The sequence below is a fragment of the Somniosus microcephalus genome, chromosome 27 (genome assembly GCF_052327205.1).
Source record: "Somniosus microcephalus isolate GS21.2 chromosome 27, FLI_Smic_1.0, whole genome shotgun sequence".
Lineage (NCBI taxonomy): Eukaryota > Metazoa > Chordata > Chondrichthyes > Squaliformes > Somniosidae > Somniosus > Somniosus microcephalus.
The window spans coordinates 2,537,888-2,554,850 of NC_141013.1; the positions used below are offsets into that span (position 1 = coordinate 2,537,888).

At 45.5% G+C, this 16,963-nt stretch overlaps 1 protein-coding gene and 1 long non-coding RNA gene across 2 annotated transcripts in view; one reads left to right on the plus strand and one right to left on the minus strand.

Annotated features, from left to right (window-relative positions):
* Positions 1–365, plus strand: part of LOC147099872 (uncharacterized) — a 58,526-nt gene extending 58,161 nt beyond the window's left edge. The window contains exon 4 of the long non-coding RNA XR_015073765.1: positions 89–365. This is a non-coding gene — a long non-coding RNA (uncharacterized LOC147099872). The remainder of the gene's footprint in view (positions 1–88) is intronic.
* megf11 (multiple EGF-like-domains 11) overlaps positions 1–16,963 on the minus strand; it is a 469,877-nt gene that overhangs the window by 57,756 nt on the left and 395,158 nt on the right. Inside the window, exons 12-14 of the mRNA XM_085968349.1 lie at positions 7,264–7,384; positions 5,329–5,492; positions 3,910–4,012 (exon numbers count right to left, since the gene is read on the minus strand). Of these exons, the coding sequence (XP_085824475.1) occupies positions 3,910–4,012; positions 5,329–5,492; positions 7,264–7,384 (388 nt within the window). The remainder of the gene's footprint in view (positions 1–3,909; positions 4,013–5,328; positions 5,493–7,263; positions 7,385–16,963) is intronic.

Here is a 16,963-nt window from a genome sequence, read left to right on the forward strand (position 1 = left end):
GTATTATTTTTAAAAATGTAATTTTCACATATCCTTCATGAGAATATTTACATTTTTGTTCTCATTTTTTTTGTCATTCTCGGGATAGGGGGAAGCAGTCAGGAAATCAGCCTCTGGGCCCAAGACTTCTGCAAACGCTGCTCTTGCGCCAGGCCACCGTGACAGCACTCCGGAGAGAGGGAACGGACTTGCAATTCCCAGTTTCATTCCATATTCTGTGGGGATGTATCTGGACTCCACCTGGGGATTCCCTCTAATATAATGGTTCAGATTAAAAACTCACCATGAACGGAATTATGGACACAATGCTGCATCCTGTCACACGCGGCTAACATATTCTTCTTGATTAAACGTTATTACCTGCATGTACTGTGCTGAATTATTTCTTCTCTGTGAAAATAATATTTGATCTGTGTGTGCCTGAGTTAGACTGAATTCAAGGGAGCGTCACTAGTCAGCATGGGGGTCTGTAAATAGACAAGTGATGTAGCTTTGGAAGTGACACTGAGCTGAGAAGTACATTATATGTGCAACTTCCTCCCATTTCATTTCAGTTGTTTTTGGGCCCATCAGGTGAAGGATGTCAGTGCTAGGAAATGGGACAAGTTTTACTTATGTCACTCAGCATTTACATCAAGAACTTCCAGTTTAGATACAAGACAAATCTCCAACAATGTGCTCAAACTCCAGCCTTACGACTGCTTCTATCACACCAGAGTGGCATTTCTATTTCCCACAACTCCAGGTCTTTTGAGTGCATGCTATCCTCTGATGTTTCTCTCATTTTGCTCCCCTTTTGGTCTCCTCTGGCCAACTAGATCCTGCAGCCAAGAAGGCAGGTGGGCATCCTACTCTCAGGCCTTCATCTAAGCTTCTCCCTATAACAGCCTGGTAATAACTCAACCTCCAACTATCCCTCCTGGCAATAAAGCAACTGAGACTGGGAATTCAGTGGAGTTGAAAATGGAACTTGCCTCCCACTGCTCCATGATGCAGCATGTTGAAACAGGAACAGCGCTGCACTGCCTATCACATCAGTGATCCTTGTGGCGTCCAAGTGAGACTCCCAATTTAATGCTAATTAGTGACAAATTATGGGCCTTCTGGCACTGTGACCCCCCTACCCCCCCGGAAACTGCATTGAGACTTAAAGTTATTTCACCAACGACAATTATAATTGACAGAGAAAAGAAACTTTCATCTCAACTATTAAAAGAAGAATCTATTATCACAAAAAAGGCAGCGAGCAGGTTCTATGCCCACTACCGTGCTGGATGTCTGAATTGGCTGCACTCTCCTCCCCCACCTCAGCAGATCTTGTCTTGCTATTTTATTCAAACATTTGGTCCTTTCAAATGCAGAAGGAGGCTCATTTTGAAAGAGTAAAGAGAGAATTTTATAAATGTGCAGTGTCATTAAAGCCCAATTAATCAGTCAGCTTAGACTTACTGAGATAAGAGAGTGAAGCCAATTTTAAACAGGGCTTATGTTACATTTAAAACCTATGAGAAACAAAGCAGTCAGAACAAGAGAGATCTAAATATGAAAGAGAATTCCACATTCAGACGGTTAGAAAGTCAAAACCTAGGAGTTTTTAGAATGAAAGTGCACCTGATCCTCCCTTGTGAAAAACCTCATCAAGGATGTAGGTTTCTTCTTTGTAACTGCATGGCAAAATCGCAAATATTCTTTACAGCAGGATGGAGTTGCCCTCAGATCATCTTTTTTCTTCTAACAATACAATTTTACCAACTGTGCAACATTCTGGAAATCAACTGACTCCAGGGGCAGATGGCCGTGCACATGTCGCAGCACAGAACAGTGGGAGGTGTGTCTGCACCTGGGATTCTCCACATGGTGAGTTCCTCAGGCCAGGTATCATTTAACCGGGAAGGGAGGAAAATCAGAGAGTTAGTCATCCCAGACCCTCTTGTATATCTCCTTGCAGCTGGCTATAGAGCAACATTAGCACAGGCCTGGAGCAAGTCTCTAAACCTGGCCTCTCAGTTAGCGAAGCTTGTGGCCTTAGGACATTTCAAAAGGGAAAAAGGCAAAGAAAAACAAATGAATACATTGAATTCAATGTGAATTTTAGAGATATCTTCACCACAAGAACATAAATATGCTGTTCTTGAAGAATCAGATGGTGAAAGGGAAAGACCTCTGTTCTACTGGGATGCTTTAGTAGAATCATTATTAAAACCCTCTTATTACACATTAAGCTGGTTCCTTGTCTCCATATCCTTGACTCCAGGAGTCCCCTTTTACTACATATAGGAATTCAAACCTCAGTAAGGTGGATCCTTGATAAGGATTACTTTACCGGGCCAAGCTTGTAATAAGATCTGGTTGCATGGGATCAATCTTTTATTTTGTGCTTCTAATTGTAATGCAGGCTATTGCTATGGCAGAGGATGCTTTAATGTTCTCTGTTACCTTATGTGAGGCAACCTTCATGTCTCTGCAGAAGTTTTTGGCTGGTATCTTGAAGCTGGACTTCAGCACAAGTGCAGCCCTAAAACATTACACTTTAATAATTTGTCACAGAGCTGAGTTAAATTTCCAGCCCTGTGATTCACTGGGAGTGCAAAAATTTGACAATATAAATACATGCCAACATCGGAAACATACTCCTAAATGGCAGCAATAATAAGGTGCAGCGGCACTAAAAATCCTTCCCTAATCATGACTGGAATGCCAACACAGCCAACAAAATAATGAGGTTTAAAAGTACTTTCAAAACATAAGAAGTAAAAATAATCTGCCTTCAAATGTAGCCGAAGTAATTGAAATGAGAAGAATGAGACATTGGTTTTACACCAGAATCAACTCGGTAATGGGGCACAGTTAAGGTTGATTTTATGCTGCAGTGGTGCGCGCTGTACCATGCAGGATGATACCTCCTCACGTGAAGTTACCAGTGGGAGGGTCATGCAATCCTTCTACAAGGTTAAACTCAAAAGTTGAATCACTCCGTCCTCGCAAGATCTCACATCCCAGAAGAAGGAATTTTTTTTTTTTTTTTTAAACCCTGGAAATCTGAAGTAAAGACTGCAAATGCTGGAGATCCATCAGCAACGGTAAAGAGAAAATGTCAGGGTAGTCCGACTGAAACACTAACATCTTTTCCTATTTCAGATACTGGCAGACCTGCTGGATGGGTACTTCCAGCATTTTTATTTCTCTCACACCTCCCATTCAGCGACTCAACAAGAGGACTGTGGGGGTGGGGGGGGGGGGGCGGACTGGAAGCAAGTCACCTGTTCACCCTCTCACCCAAGGAATGGTTTGCAATGTGGAGAGCCCCAGAATGGGGACATTTTTAATTGAAATTAAAAATGGATAAATATCTATTAAATTTAATGCACAAATTAAAAACTACTAAGTATTATTATCTCCTTGGGGGGATGGAGTGGGCTGAGATTTATTACTGAGCCCAGCAAAGCATGGGAGCTCACCTAGAATGCAGAGCTGAAGTAAGAGGATTGGGGAAATTCAAGGTTGTTGACATTATCGCTATGCACATTAGTTCAGCTCCCTTACAATGTTGGGCTCAGCAACTCCTTGCAGTCAGTTTCCCCAGATATATCACAACTGAAATGTTTACTTCTATACACCACACATGCACATGGAGAGTTTTACATACTAAGCAGAAAAAAATAACAAAACAATGGACCTTTCATAGGTACAACACACCTACCAGCAGCAAGAAACCGTAGGTAAAGCACTGAGAAGGAAGACTACACACTATGCAAGAAGTCAGGTTCCATACTGCACAAACAATGAGGGATTAGTGCAACACAGATTCCTAATGGGATATGGGCAGGGTAATCCATGATAGGAGGAGGTGAGCAGGAAACAAAAGAATATTTGAATACATTTCATGGTTTTAATGTTTGTCATATTTACCAGTCCAGCCCGCTACACAGCGGCAGAATCCAGTGATTGGATCACAACCATCTGCATGACAGCAGTCACAACGTTCACTACACCCCAGACCATACGTTTCCTCCTAGAACGGGAGAAAAAGAATGGCTGAAAATGCACAATCCCTTCAGTTCAATGTCCATCGATATTTTCTACAGATCACTGGACCGTGTATACCCTGGGCCACACGGCTCACCCCATTAAATAATACCCAGCACATTTTGCTTGTGCTCTTTACAACAGCACAATTAATTTCCTATAGCATCAAACTAATGTCAACAGAAGTTTATTTTGTTCAAAAAAATGAAACATTTCAGATTTTTGTTTAAACATTGTTAAGAATGCAAGACTAAGAAACAGGAGCCGGAGTAGGCCATTCGGCCCTTCGAGTCTGCTCCACCATTCAGTAAGATCATGGCTAATCTTCTACCTCAACTCCACCTTCCCGCACTATCCCCATAGCCCTTGATTTCCTTAGTATCAGAAAATTGTCTGATAGGCCAACACATCATAAAACACTCATAGCTGCTCTGCTTGTGTGCTGCCCATTCAGTTTGCTCGTTGGAAAAATATCATATCAAATGGGTACTAAAATAAACCTGCTGAGCAAAACATTTCAAAGAACTTAATTATTTTGGCTAAAATTTATACAGAATAACAGTTTTGTCTGATAGTAAGTTGCGTAGATACAGGAAACTTTCTGGTATCCGGCACGGACGGGACTGATGTGGTGCCGGTTCAGCAACAATTCCGGATAACCGAACGCTATAGTAAAAGATACGGACCTTAGAGCTCCGTATAAAGCAACAAACCCTGTTGCTTAGAACAACGTCCACAAGTTGCAAGCGTCTCTGTAGCTTAGCAACAGCTGCAGCCAAACCCTTGCCTTCCTCCATTTGTTGCTGTGCAAGTAATAAAAGTTATAAAAGTTACCTGAAACCGACTCCTGAATTTTGCCGGTTAACCGACATTTCCGGTTATTTAGGGGCCGGTTAATCGAAAGTTTCCTGTATTAAACAATGGGCCAAGCGTTACAAGGCAGTAGCTGACTCGAGGGGTTTGGATTGCCCTGTTCCACAAGCACATTGATCTACGAGTATCAGGATATGGATTTTCAACTGCATATCCATTAAGGTGATTTCTTGGGGAAGGGGCCAAGTAGAAATCCTAAGGGTGGGAGGATAAAAAATAAATCACATGGCAAGTCATACTCGAGGCTGCTGTCTTGTGTACCTCCTAGCAGTGAGCTCCATAGTCGCACTGGCAGTGGTACTGGGAGCAGGTTATCTGGTTAACCTCTTTATTGGGGAGTGATTTGTAGCACAAGGAAATTTAAGAAGGGGGGAAGTAAAATAATTTACACCAAAGGAAAGAAAACCAGAAAATTAAAATAGAACTTACTGGACATGGCTGGTCACAATGTTTTCCACGCCAGCCTGAGGAACATGTGCAGGAGCCATCCTCTGGATTACAAGCTGCTCGATTGGCACAACTACAGCTATTATTGCAGTAAAGTCCCCAGGTACCACTGGAACAAGGGATGGAGCAATCCACTCCCTGCCAACCTAAAACACAAACACTATTATTCATGGCACGGGAACTTTTATACCTTCAGCAAGTTAGAAACACTAAGTCCAGTCAACGGGCATCTCAGCTTTGAAACCCTTGCAAAGGGGAAATACTTCCAAAGCCACTGTTTCTCCTGCCAGTGCCAATGTTCCATCCAAGTGCTCAGTCCAGGCACTTCTAAGGTTACGTGAAGCCTTTTCCATTTAGGATAATGTGAAGCAGGGATAAACCTTTCCTCTATTCATGGGTGAAGCAGTCTCAGCTTCAATCAGGGCAACACAGGAGCAGTTCAGGACACTGAACAATTGAGAGAATTCAGGAAATAGCACAGATTTTCAAGGATGGCGAAAATTTCACAGATCTCTGGATTTGAAAATTCCGAGATTCACATTCTATCCATCACCTCGATGGCTTATTTCCACTTCCACAACACTGCCTCCACCCCAACTCAGTCCTTTGTCACTGAAATCATTATCCATGCTTTTGACACCTCTAGACTCAACACGATAGATTTCCCTCTTCAATTTGCCTGGAAAATTGGTGTTTTGTAGAAGCAGTAAAAAGGAAAAGGGTCTGAAGACCTGTTAGATAAGGTCTCTGCTCCCACTGCGCTGCTCCACGATTTCCTGGGGTTTTCTCAGGTAGTGTCAGTAAACCTGCCCCTGGAGTGTGCACATGCCCAGTGTTCCCATTTTAAAGAGGCATTCCTGGCCTGCGGCCTCATATTCTGTTGCCTATGACTATTGGACACCCCAGTGGTAGGATGCCTGAAGAAACCTTGTACCAAGGGACTGCCCCAGGACCACTACAGACTGGAAGGTCTGCAGGGAATCCTGGGGCAGGCTGAAGACTTTGCGTGTGCGCTATGCTTGTTGGACACCCAGCAGGCACCAATAGAGAAAAATATGTTCTGTTCTCTAATGTGCTACTCACTGGCCTCCCATCTTCCACCCTTCATAACTTTCAACTGGTCCAAAATGCACTCACCTGTATCCTGTCCCACACTAACTCCCATTCACTCATTATCCCTGTCCTTGCTGAACTAAATTGGTTCCCAGTCCCCCAATGCATTAAAGTTAAAATTCTTGTCCTGCTTTTCAAATCTCTCCATGGCTTCACCTCACCTTATCTCTGTAACCTGCTCCAGCATTAAGCCCCCTCCTACACTCTTTGGTATTGCAACTCTGTGACCCCTCCCTTCGCCCTACCATAGGTGGCAAAGCTTTCAGCCATCTTGGACATACTCTCTGGAAGTTCCTCCCTAAACCCCTCCTCTTCTCTCGCCATCTTTAAAAACCATCTTTTTGACCAAATGATTGATCACCCCTCCTAATCTGTTCCTTCAAGGCTTGTTGTCCATTCTCTTATCTATTCCTATCCACCACCCTTCTGTAAAGCACCTTGGTATATTTTCTATATTAATGGCACTATACAAATGAAAGTTCTTGATGTTGTTGAGACAACTGTACGATTTTTTCCCCGATAACTAGGTGGTTTATTAACATTTCAGCCTAGATAACAGAGAGTCATGTCATGCCAACAGTAACCTAAGATTATGTCTAGCATATATTAAAGAAAAGCAAGCACTACTGGTGAGCTGTTCAATTTTCCTCTTGTTACAAGCACTGGATTAGGGAGCACAAGGAAAAATGTTCCACCCCAGTACAGTATTAACATTCCTCACCTCGTTAAGTACAGAGTTCACGCTAAAGAGTATTTGAGATGTTAGAAAAATGATACATGTTATAATAGGGTAGGTGTCTATACCTTCTTTACAAATACAAGAACCATCAATAGGAGAACAAGTACTACTGTGCTTGCAGTTACAAGAAGATGAACAGTTGGCTCCGTATTTACCGGGAAAGCATGAAAAGGAGCAATCTTCTCCCTGGAACACAAAGGAAATGCATTTCACTAGATCTTAGATTGCAGATTAGAGAATACAGTATAAAGATAGGAATTGCTAGATGAAAAAAGACCAAGGTCCATCTAGTTCGCCTTTTCCAATCCTGGTAGTCGCACGATCCAACGATAATGGGGTTGTCGACTAATCACAGCGATCAATCTCTATCAATGAGTGCAACAGACCCAGACATGAGGTGAGGAAAACCCCCAGTGGTGGAGAGCTTTGGGAACCAGAGGTGCAAAGTCACCTGTTCCTCCCGAGCACTGTGCACTCACCACACGTCATGTCTCAAATTCTGTGCACACGTATAGTCAGGTGCACATGCATTAGTAAGCAATGATAGGCAAGTATACAATTAGGCTAAAATTGAAGATCTTGACAAAAAATAGAACATTTTGATGAATACATCCATAAGCAATCATGAATATGTGAAAACAGACCCAGATCAGATGGTGACAGATGTGATATTGTCCTTGTATCTACTACAGCCACTCCACTAACCTGGAGCAAGGTGAGCCTAACTAGATTAGTGCCTAAAAATATGTATTCATGGCAAGTAAAAATAATTCCTCACATCAGTGCCCGAGTGCCTGCAAGTCATAAAATCCCTTCAAGAATAAGTCTGCACCGTGTGGAGATTTATTCTCCATTCAATGGAAGTACATTCTTTTCAAGCAAAAGCTATTTTTCACTACGTGAGCGAGAGCATGTTCAGACTCTGCTCTACCTCGCCACAGCCTGTCACGGTGCTGTACCAGCGCTTCCTATCTCTCCCATCCCATACTGCAGAAATCAGAGATCCTCACTGTGTTTATATGTCTTGGTCTTTTCTAAAAGTCCTGACACGAAGCTGAAGACTGGGCAATCCCATGGCATGGTCACCTTCTGCCAGTTACTGCATTTTTACTGTGCTCAGCGTACAAAGCTTCACTTTCTGCATTAGTTGAGTCAACAAAGTTTGAAATCCAAATCATTCCGCACTGAAAATTTTCAAAATATTTCTATTTAAATTATTACCAGGATGCCAGTTAAGCTGGAATGGTGCCTACAGAAATAAGTACATTTGAGTATTGCTCAAAGGCTCCAAAAGCCTTCTGCTGTCCCTCTGCTTCACTTACATCCCTATTCTAGAAAAAGGGTCCAACATAATACTCTCATTATTGTTACCTCTCACTTGTCATGCGCTGCATTACAGTTTATTCTTACCAATAAATGCTGATAATTAGAAGCTATGCTTACCAGAGCCTTATTAATATAATCCTCTGCTGAGATGGTGAGAAGGTTATACAGGCTATCATGGGAAGTGCCCTCAATGCATATCAGAGGAGATGCAATTGCAACTGCCCTACCAAATGGATTCCTTTGGTAATGCGAGTCTGTGACAGGTTGGGCTTTGAGTCGATATTTAAGCTCCTGGCTTAAGGCGTGTTTCCAGAATGTATGTAAAGTCCCATTCCATTTTTTGATATTTTTGAAGATTAGCTATTACCATTATCTCATATTTGAAAAGGAAAATATATATATTTTTTAATTCTCCTGCTAGTCTAATGCATAGAACAGTGCATTGTAATTATCCGATAAATGTGTTATAAAAAGGTACCTCCCCCATTTCTGGAGTCCAGTATAGAGGATAAGGTTATTTAATAGTCGAACATTGACAGCATCATAAACTGCACTCCAGCAAAGAATATTAACAAACAGGAGGCGGGTTTATCAGCAATGCAATATTATTAAAGACATATCATTATCATCAAGTTCCCTCTTAAAAGGCAAAAGTGAAGTCTCTAAACGCAAAACAGGGGCATGAATTTGAATATATTTAGGAATCACTTCTTTAAAAATATAGGGGGAGATTTTGAGGTCTCCTGCCCAGCGGGAATGGGGTGGAAATGGTGGGGAATGACCTACCGCCCTGTTCCCGCCATGATCCTTGCCCAGACCTACCGCTGGGCGGCCGAGCACCCGCCTGAGTCATAGAATCATAGAATGGTTACAGCACAGAAGGAGGCCATTTGGCCCGTCGAGCCCATGCCGGCTCTCTGCAAGAGCACTTCAGCTAGTCCCACTCCCCCACCCTTTCCCCGTAGCCCTGCAAATTGTTTTCCTTCAGGTACTTATCCAACTCCCCTTTGAAAGCCACGATTGAATCTGCCTCCACCAGCCTTTCAGGCAGTGCAATCCAGATCCTAACCACTCGCTGTGTAAAAAGATTTTCCTCATGTCGCCTTTGGTTCTTCTGCCAATCTGTGTCCTCTGGTTCTCGACCCTTCCCCCAATGGGAACAGTTTCTCTCTATCTACTCTGTCCAGACCCCTCATAATTTAAAACACCTCTATCAAATCTCCTCTCAACCTTCTCTGCTCTAAGGAGAACAACCCCAGCTTCTCCAGTCTATCCATGTAACTGAAGTCCCTCATCCCTGGAATCATTCTCGTAAATCTTAGGGGTATGGGGAGAAAGCTGGGACAGGGTACTGAATTTGGATGATCAGCCATGATCGCATTGAATGGCGGAGCAGGCTCGAGGGGCCGAATGGCCTACTTCTGCTCCTATCTTCTATGTTTCTAAGGCCTTCACATCCATCCTGAAGTGCAGTGCCCAGAGTTGGACACAGTACTCCAGTTGAGGCAGAACCAGTGTTTTATAAAGGTTCATCATAACTTCCTTGCTTTTGTACTCTATGGTGGTGATTTTCTCAATGGGGAGCTTTTGGAGGCGGGACTCCCACTTGTCTGGTTTCAGTTCTGCCTCCATCAGCTTCTGGCCAACCAGCGGGATTTCCCCCCCGATTGACCTTGTTAAGCCCGCCCGGCGGGCTCAGCAGGCCAATTAGGGCGAAGCCGGTCGCAGAGCAGGTCAACGTATGACGTGTCATCTGCCAAGAATTTTTGAAAGAAGAAATATCATCGTTTGACAGCTCTGTGAAGCTGTCAAACACTGACATTCTGTGTAGTTTGATGAGTCCTTGTGTTCAGAACTCATCAAACCTTTCAACTTTGCAGAAATCAGATGACTATTGCATCAGAGGATGCAGCAGCCAGTCTGTGATCTCTACAATGGCAATGTCGGGGACTCTGGCTCCACAGCGGCTGAAGGCTGCAGCAAGAAACAAAGGTAAGTTAACATTTTATAACACTTTACACTCACCTCACATACTTAGCACTCCACACTTGCACCCATCACTCACCTCTACAGCGCACTTTCAGACCCCTCTGACCCCCGCAGACCCACTGCTCGCCTCCTACACCCTGGCAGGGTTCCCCCAGGTCGGGAAGCCCCCACTTCAGGGCACAAAATGGGGATAATCCTATTTTCTGCCTGTTAACTACCTGTTAACAGGCAGTTAATGGGCTTTAATCCCTTCCCACCTCCAAGGAGACGGGACCTGGCGTGGGACATAGAAACATGGAAGATAGGAGCAGGAATAGGCCATTCGGCCCCTCGAGCCTGCTCCGCCATTCAATGAGATCATGGCTGATCATCCAAATTCAGTACCCTGTTCCTGCCTTCTCTCCATATCCCTTGATCCCTTTAGCCTTAAGAAATATATCCAACTCCTTCTTGAATATATTTAATGAATTGGCCTCTACTGCCTTCTTTGGCAGCGAATTCCACAGGTTCACCACTCTCTGGGTGAAGAAATTCCTCCTCATCTCTGTCCTAAATGGCTTACCCCTTATCCTTAGACTGTGACCCCTGGTTCTGGACTCTCCGACCATCGGGAACATCCTTCCAGCATCTAGTCTGTCTAGTCCTGTTAGAATTTTATAAGTTTCGATGAGATCCCCTCTTTCTTCTAAACTTCAGCGAGTACAAGCCCAATCGACCCAATCTCTCCTCATACGTCATTCCTGCCATCCCAGGTATCAGCCTGGTGAATCTTCGCTGCACTCCTTCCATGGCAAGAACATCCTTCCTCAGATAAGGCGACCAAAACTGCACACAATACACAAGATGTGGCCTCACCAAGGCCCTGTACAACTGCTTCCCGCCTCCCGGCAAGAGGGCACAGAGGTGGGTTGGGGGCGGGCTGGGCACCCGCCCCCAAATTCTGCCATTTTCCCGGCAGACCCGCCTTTATACCCGCCTCCTTGGGGCTGAGAAAATCACCCCCTATGCCTCTATTTATGAAGCCCAGGATCCCAAATGCTTTTTTAACCACTTTCTCAACCTGCCCTGCCACCTTCAACGATTTGTGCACATGCACCCCCTCTAGAATTGTACTCTTTAGTTTATATTGCCTCTCCTCATTCTTCCTACCAAAATGTATCACTTCACACTTTTCTGCATTAAATTCCATCTGCTACGTGTCTGCCCATTCCACCAGCCTGTCTATGTCTTCTTGAAATCTATCACTCTACTTCCAAGTTTTGTGTCATCTGCAAATTTTGAAATTTTGCCCCGTACACCCAAGTCTAAGTCATTAATATATATCAAGAAAAGCAGTGGTCCTACAACCGACCCCTGGGGAACACCACTGTATATCTTCCTCCAGTGCGAAAAACAACCGTTCACCACCACTACTGTTTCCTGTCACTTAACCGATTTCGTATCCATGCTGCCACTGTCCCTTTTATTCCATGGGATTTAACTTTGCTGGCAAGCCTATTATGTGGCACTTTATCAAACACCTTTTGGAAGCCCATGTACACATCAACCGCATTGCCCTCATCAACCCTCTCTGCTACCTCATAAAGAACTCAATCCAGTTAGTTAGTTGCCTTTAACAAATCCATGCTGGCTTTCCTTAATTAATCCATACTTGTTCAAGTAACTGTTAATTTTGTCCCAGATTATCGTTTCTAAAAGCTTCCCCACTGCCGAGGTTAAACTGACCGGCCTGTAGTTGCTGGGTTTATCCTGACACCCTTTTTTGAACAAGGGTGTAACGTTTGCAATTCCCCAGTCCGTTGGCACCAGCCCCGTATCCAAGGAGGATTGGAAGATTATGGCCAGTCCCTCGCAATTTCCACCTTTACTTCCCTCAGCATCCCACCTGGTCCTGGTGACTTATCTACTTTCAGTACAGCCAGCCTTTCTAGTACCTCCTCCTTATCAATTTTTATCCCATCCAGTATCCAGAGTCAGGCCCTATTAATATGCAAATCAGGATGCTATGACGTACATAGGACACATTTGCCTTTTTAGGACAGTACTGCACCAGGCACGTTCCACCCAGTATCAGCTGGCTGGTCCAGTCGGAGAGGAGCCCACAGGTAAGTTTTACTGTATTTTTGTGGGGCTGGGAAGAACAGCTGTGCTTATTCGGGTTCCAGAATACCAGCCTGGGTCACTGCTGCTGCTATTCCAGGTCACCCCCACCCCTCACCCGAGATTGGATCCCCTCAGACCTGCCTTCTTCTGGTTTTTCGATATTGTGGTGGCATAGAGCTAGCGGGATTCCCTGGAACGCTGATTTTCCACCCACAGCCTGATGGCTGAATGCTAATGGGGTCCAGCCTTCAAAATGGACCAGGCTTCCTGCCAGGACTATTGGATGACTAATGGAACTCTGGCCGGCCGTCCGAAGTCTGCAGAGGGAAAAAATCTACCCCCATGATATTTCCTCTCTGTTTTTAGGCCTCCTGCATCACATTCAGCTAAAATGGCAGTTAGCAAGTGGAAATCAAAGGGCCGGGATGATGCACGTTGTTTAGAGACCAACAAAGGGATGGGGGAAGGTAATAAATGGCTTTAAGAAAGTTTTATTAAGACTAGGGACTGTGTAATGCAGTTGGTTGGAGTGTTCTTTCACCCACAGAACCTGGGTTCAAATACAGCCCAGACTGCTGGGGTTTGGGGGGAGCTGGGCAGTTCTCGGGGGGGGGAGCTGGGCAGTTCTCGGGGGGTAGCTGGGCAGTTCTCGGGGGGGGGAGCTGGGCAGTTCTCGGGGGGGGAGCTGGGCAGTTCTCGGGGGGGGGGAGGGAGCTGGGCAGTTCTCGGGGGGGGTGCTGGGCAGTTCTCGGGGGGGGGGAGCTGGGCAGTTCTCGGGGGGGGGAGCTGGGCAGTTCTCGAGGGGGGAGCTGGGCAGTTCTCGGGGGGGAGGGAGCTGGGCAGTTCTCGGGGGGGGAGCTGGGCAGTTCTCGGGGGGGGGAGCTGGGCAGTTCTCGGGGGGGGAGCTGGGCAGTTCTCAGGGGGGGAGCTGGGCAGTTCTCGGGGGGGGGAGCTGGGCAGTTCTCGGGGGGGGGAGCTGGGCAATTCTCGGGGGGGGAGGGAGCTGGGCAGTTCTCGGGGGGGGTGCTGGGCAGTTCTCGGGGGGGGGGAGCTGGGCAGTTCTCGGGGGGGGGAGCTGGGCAGTTCTCGGTGGGGGGAGCTAGGCAGTTCTCGGGGGGGAACTGGGCAGTTCTCGGGGGGGGGGAGCTGGGCAGTTCGCGGGGGGGGGAGCTGGGCAGTTCTCGGGGGGGGGGCAATGCAAATCATGGCATTTCTTTGCGAATGTGCTACGTTTGGAAAATGCAACCATTGCAGCTGGGTGAGTTGGGCCAATAGTCTTTCAAATCTTTGGGACCCAGATGATGTACTCCAATCCCTTTGGAATTGCATTGGTCCTCTTTATATTGTCAGTGCTAAAAGTATAGAGTGACACCACAGTAATGCCATGTTTTGTAGGGGACATTTGACTCTCAGCAACAGTGCTTGAAACTGCGTCGCTAAACTGTTTCATGAACCTCACAGGCTCTGGAAAAACTAGTCACCAGAATTAAATTTAAGATATGCAGGAGTGACGTGTAGCAGCTCACTGGAGCTCCAGCAGGTCGCACTATATCGCTGTAGGATGGATGTGTACAGCCATGAGCAACTCCCAATCTTAACTGTGTCATTACAGGGAACTGCTGAGCAAAGAGCAGCTATTTCCCCACAGGGATGGAAAGAAGATTGGAGGGTGAGTCATACTAGTCTAATCTTGTATGTCCCCTAGTCATTGGCTGCACAGCTTAACTGCCAGCAGGCTTGATAGCTGGATGGCGACCCACCCTCTCATTCAAGAAATGATGGTCCCAAGAGTAAATTAATAAATCAATCAGACTCTATGTTATGAGATTACCTCTCTAATTAATGCCCATGTCAATCTCACAGCTGGTTATTAAATAGGCTAGATTCACTGTATCCTATTTGCTCCACTTTCACTTTTGATTGCCATTTTTCATTCTGCGTTGGTTTTCTGGAGTGAGCCTCCGTCTCTCACGTCCTGCCCCAGGGCCCAGCTTCAGATTAGGAGCAATGGGGAATTTCAATAGAAAAACAAAACATGCCCTACCACTTTGTGATCGGTTCTTCTTCTTCTCTTCTTAGGCAGTCCCTCGGAACCGAGGATGACTTGCTTCCACATTAAAAATGAGTTCGCAGGTGACTGATGAGTCCAATGTCGGACCTACAGTCTCTGTCACAGGTGGGGCAGACGGTGGTTGAAGGGGTGGGTGGGTGGGGTGCTTGGGTTGACGTGCGCTCCTTGCGCTGCCTGTGCTTGGCTTCTGCTTGCTCCCGGCGAAGAGACTCGAGGTGTTCAGCGCCTTCCCAGATGCTTCTCCTCCACTTTGCGCGGTCTTGGACCAGGGATTCCCAGGTGTCGGTGGGCATGTTACACTTTTGTGAGGGTGTCCTTGAAGCGTTTCCTCTGCCCACCTGGGGCTCTCTTGCCTTGCCGGAGCTCCGAGTAGAGCGCTTGTTTTGGGAGTCTCGTATCGGACATGCAGACAATGTGACCCGTCCATCGGAGCTGATTGAGCGTGGTCAAAGCTTCGATGCTGGGGATGTTGGCCTGAGCAAGAACACTGACGTTGGTGCGCCTATCCTGCCAATGGATTTGCAGGATCTTGCGGAGGCAGCGTTGGTGGTACATCTCCAGTGCTTTGAGGTGCCTGCTGTACGTGGTCCATGTCTCTGAGGTATACAGCAGGGCGGGTATCACTGCTGCTCTGTAGACCATGAGCTTGGTGCTGGGTTTGAGGTCCTGGTCTTCAAACACTCTCTTCCTCAGGCGACCGAAGGCTGCACTGGCACACTGAAGGCGGTGTTGGACTTTGTGTTCAGTATATTTCAGCACTCTGCCCATAAACTGCTCCTTTTATTTTACTACCACTGTGGGCTTTGTAAAACAAAACTGTGGAAGGTTTGACCCGAGTTCAAATCTAGCCCAGATTGAGGGGATGAAATTCTCCCATCATTATTGGTCACAAGGATCCTAAGTGAAATAGGCGTGGGAAGTCACAACCCAGTTACTAGTGGGAGTGGATGATAGCACAAAGCTGCCCATAATTCCGCACTAAAAATAGCGGTCTCTCTCCGGAGAAGCCACATAGATGGCTGGTGTGGAAAATGAAATGTCAGACTGGTGCAGCTGAGGATGTTCTGCTGAGGTTGGGTCAATGCATATTGTTGGGGCAGAATAAAGTGATTCACTGGTGCACGTTGTACCTGATCTAAGAGAGCTTAAGTTGACATTGAGTGCCAAGAGTAGAAAAGTGGTCTATTCCTCAGCATTAACGCTCCTCACCTCAATTAATTCACATTTCAGACCTAAAGTAAATAAATAGCCTTTGAATTTGAGTTCAGTGTTTCAAAAGTTTGGTCACTGTAAAAATAATTCTATTCAGTGCACTCTACAATGCGGTAAGTATCCTCCACTTGCCTAGATATTTCAATATAATTATTTAATCTCAAATCTTCATATTGGGCCAGTAATTCTGGTCCCAACGCGTGAGTACGGACGGGGTACTCACGCGTGGGCCTGTTGGAAGTGCCGGATTTCAGCATGCACAGCGCATGCACGGGAAACCGGCATTTCCTCCAAGGGTTTCAGAGGTCCAACGCGTGCGCGCAGAGTTGAACTTCCTTCTTTTTGACAGGTTTGCCCGTGTGCAAGGGTCTGAACTTTTTACACATATAAAAAGGAGGCGTAAGGACTGGATTCTTGAAGGTAAGTGGTCTATTATTTAAAATTATTACATTTTTTCCACAGCTTCATTGTTTTTAAGGACTTTACAGTAAGGTAAGTTTATTTTTAGACCCGATTTCTTAAAAAATTATTTTTTTCAAAAATTTTATTAATTGTTTAAAATAGTTTTTTAAAGTTATTTATAGTTTATTTAACTATTGGGATGTTTTTTAAAATTTTATTTAAAGTTAAACTAGTCTTTTGGGCGCCCGTACTTTTCATGAGTTTGACAGTCCTTACTATCAAACTCATGAATGAAGTTTCCCCTCCCCTGATTGGCTGCACAGTGCTCACCTGATCCCAGCCGGCACATCGCACTAACTACGCCGCTGGATCAGGCAAGCACATCGCGCCGACATCTGAACCGGGCCAGTGACAGGAATTCCAAGCAGGCCCAGGCTTCAGATGTCGGCGCGCCGGGTGAGTGCACATCGGGGGCTTGCACGCGCGGCAAGCACCCGATCCTAATTTCTGGCCCATTATTTCAATCATTCCTTATGTCTCTGGTTCTAAGAGAACCTGACAAGAAGATGAGTGAAACAGACATGAAATTGACATGGGAAATATTAGATGAAATAAACATAATGAAAGAGGAAGTATTAAGGGGTTCAGCATCTTTGAAAGTG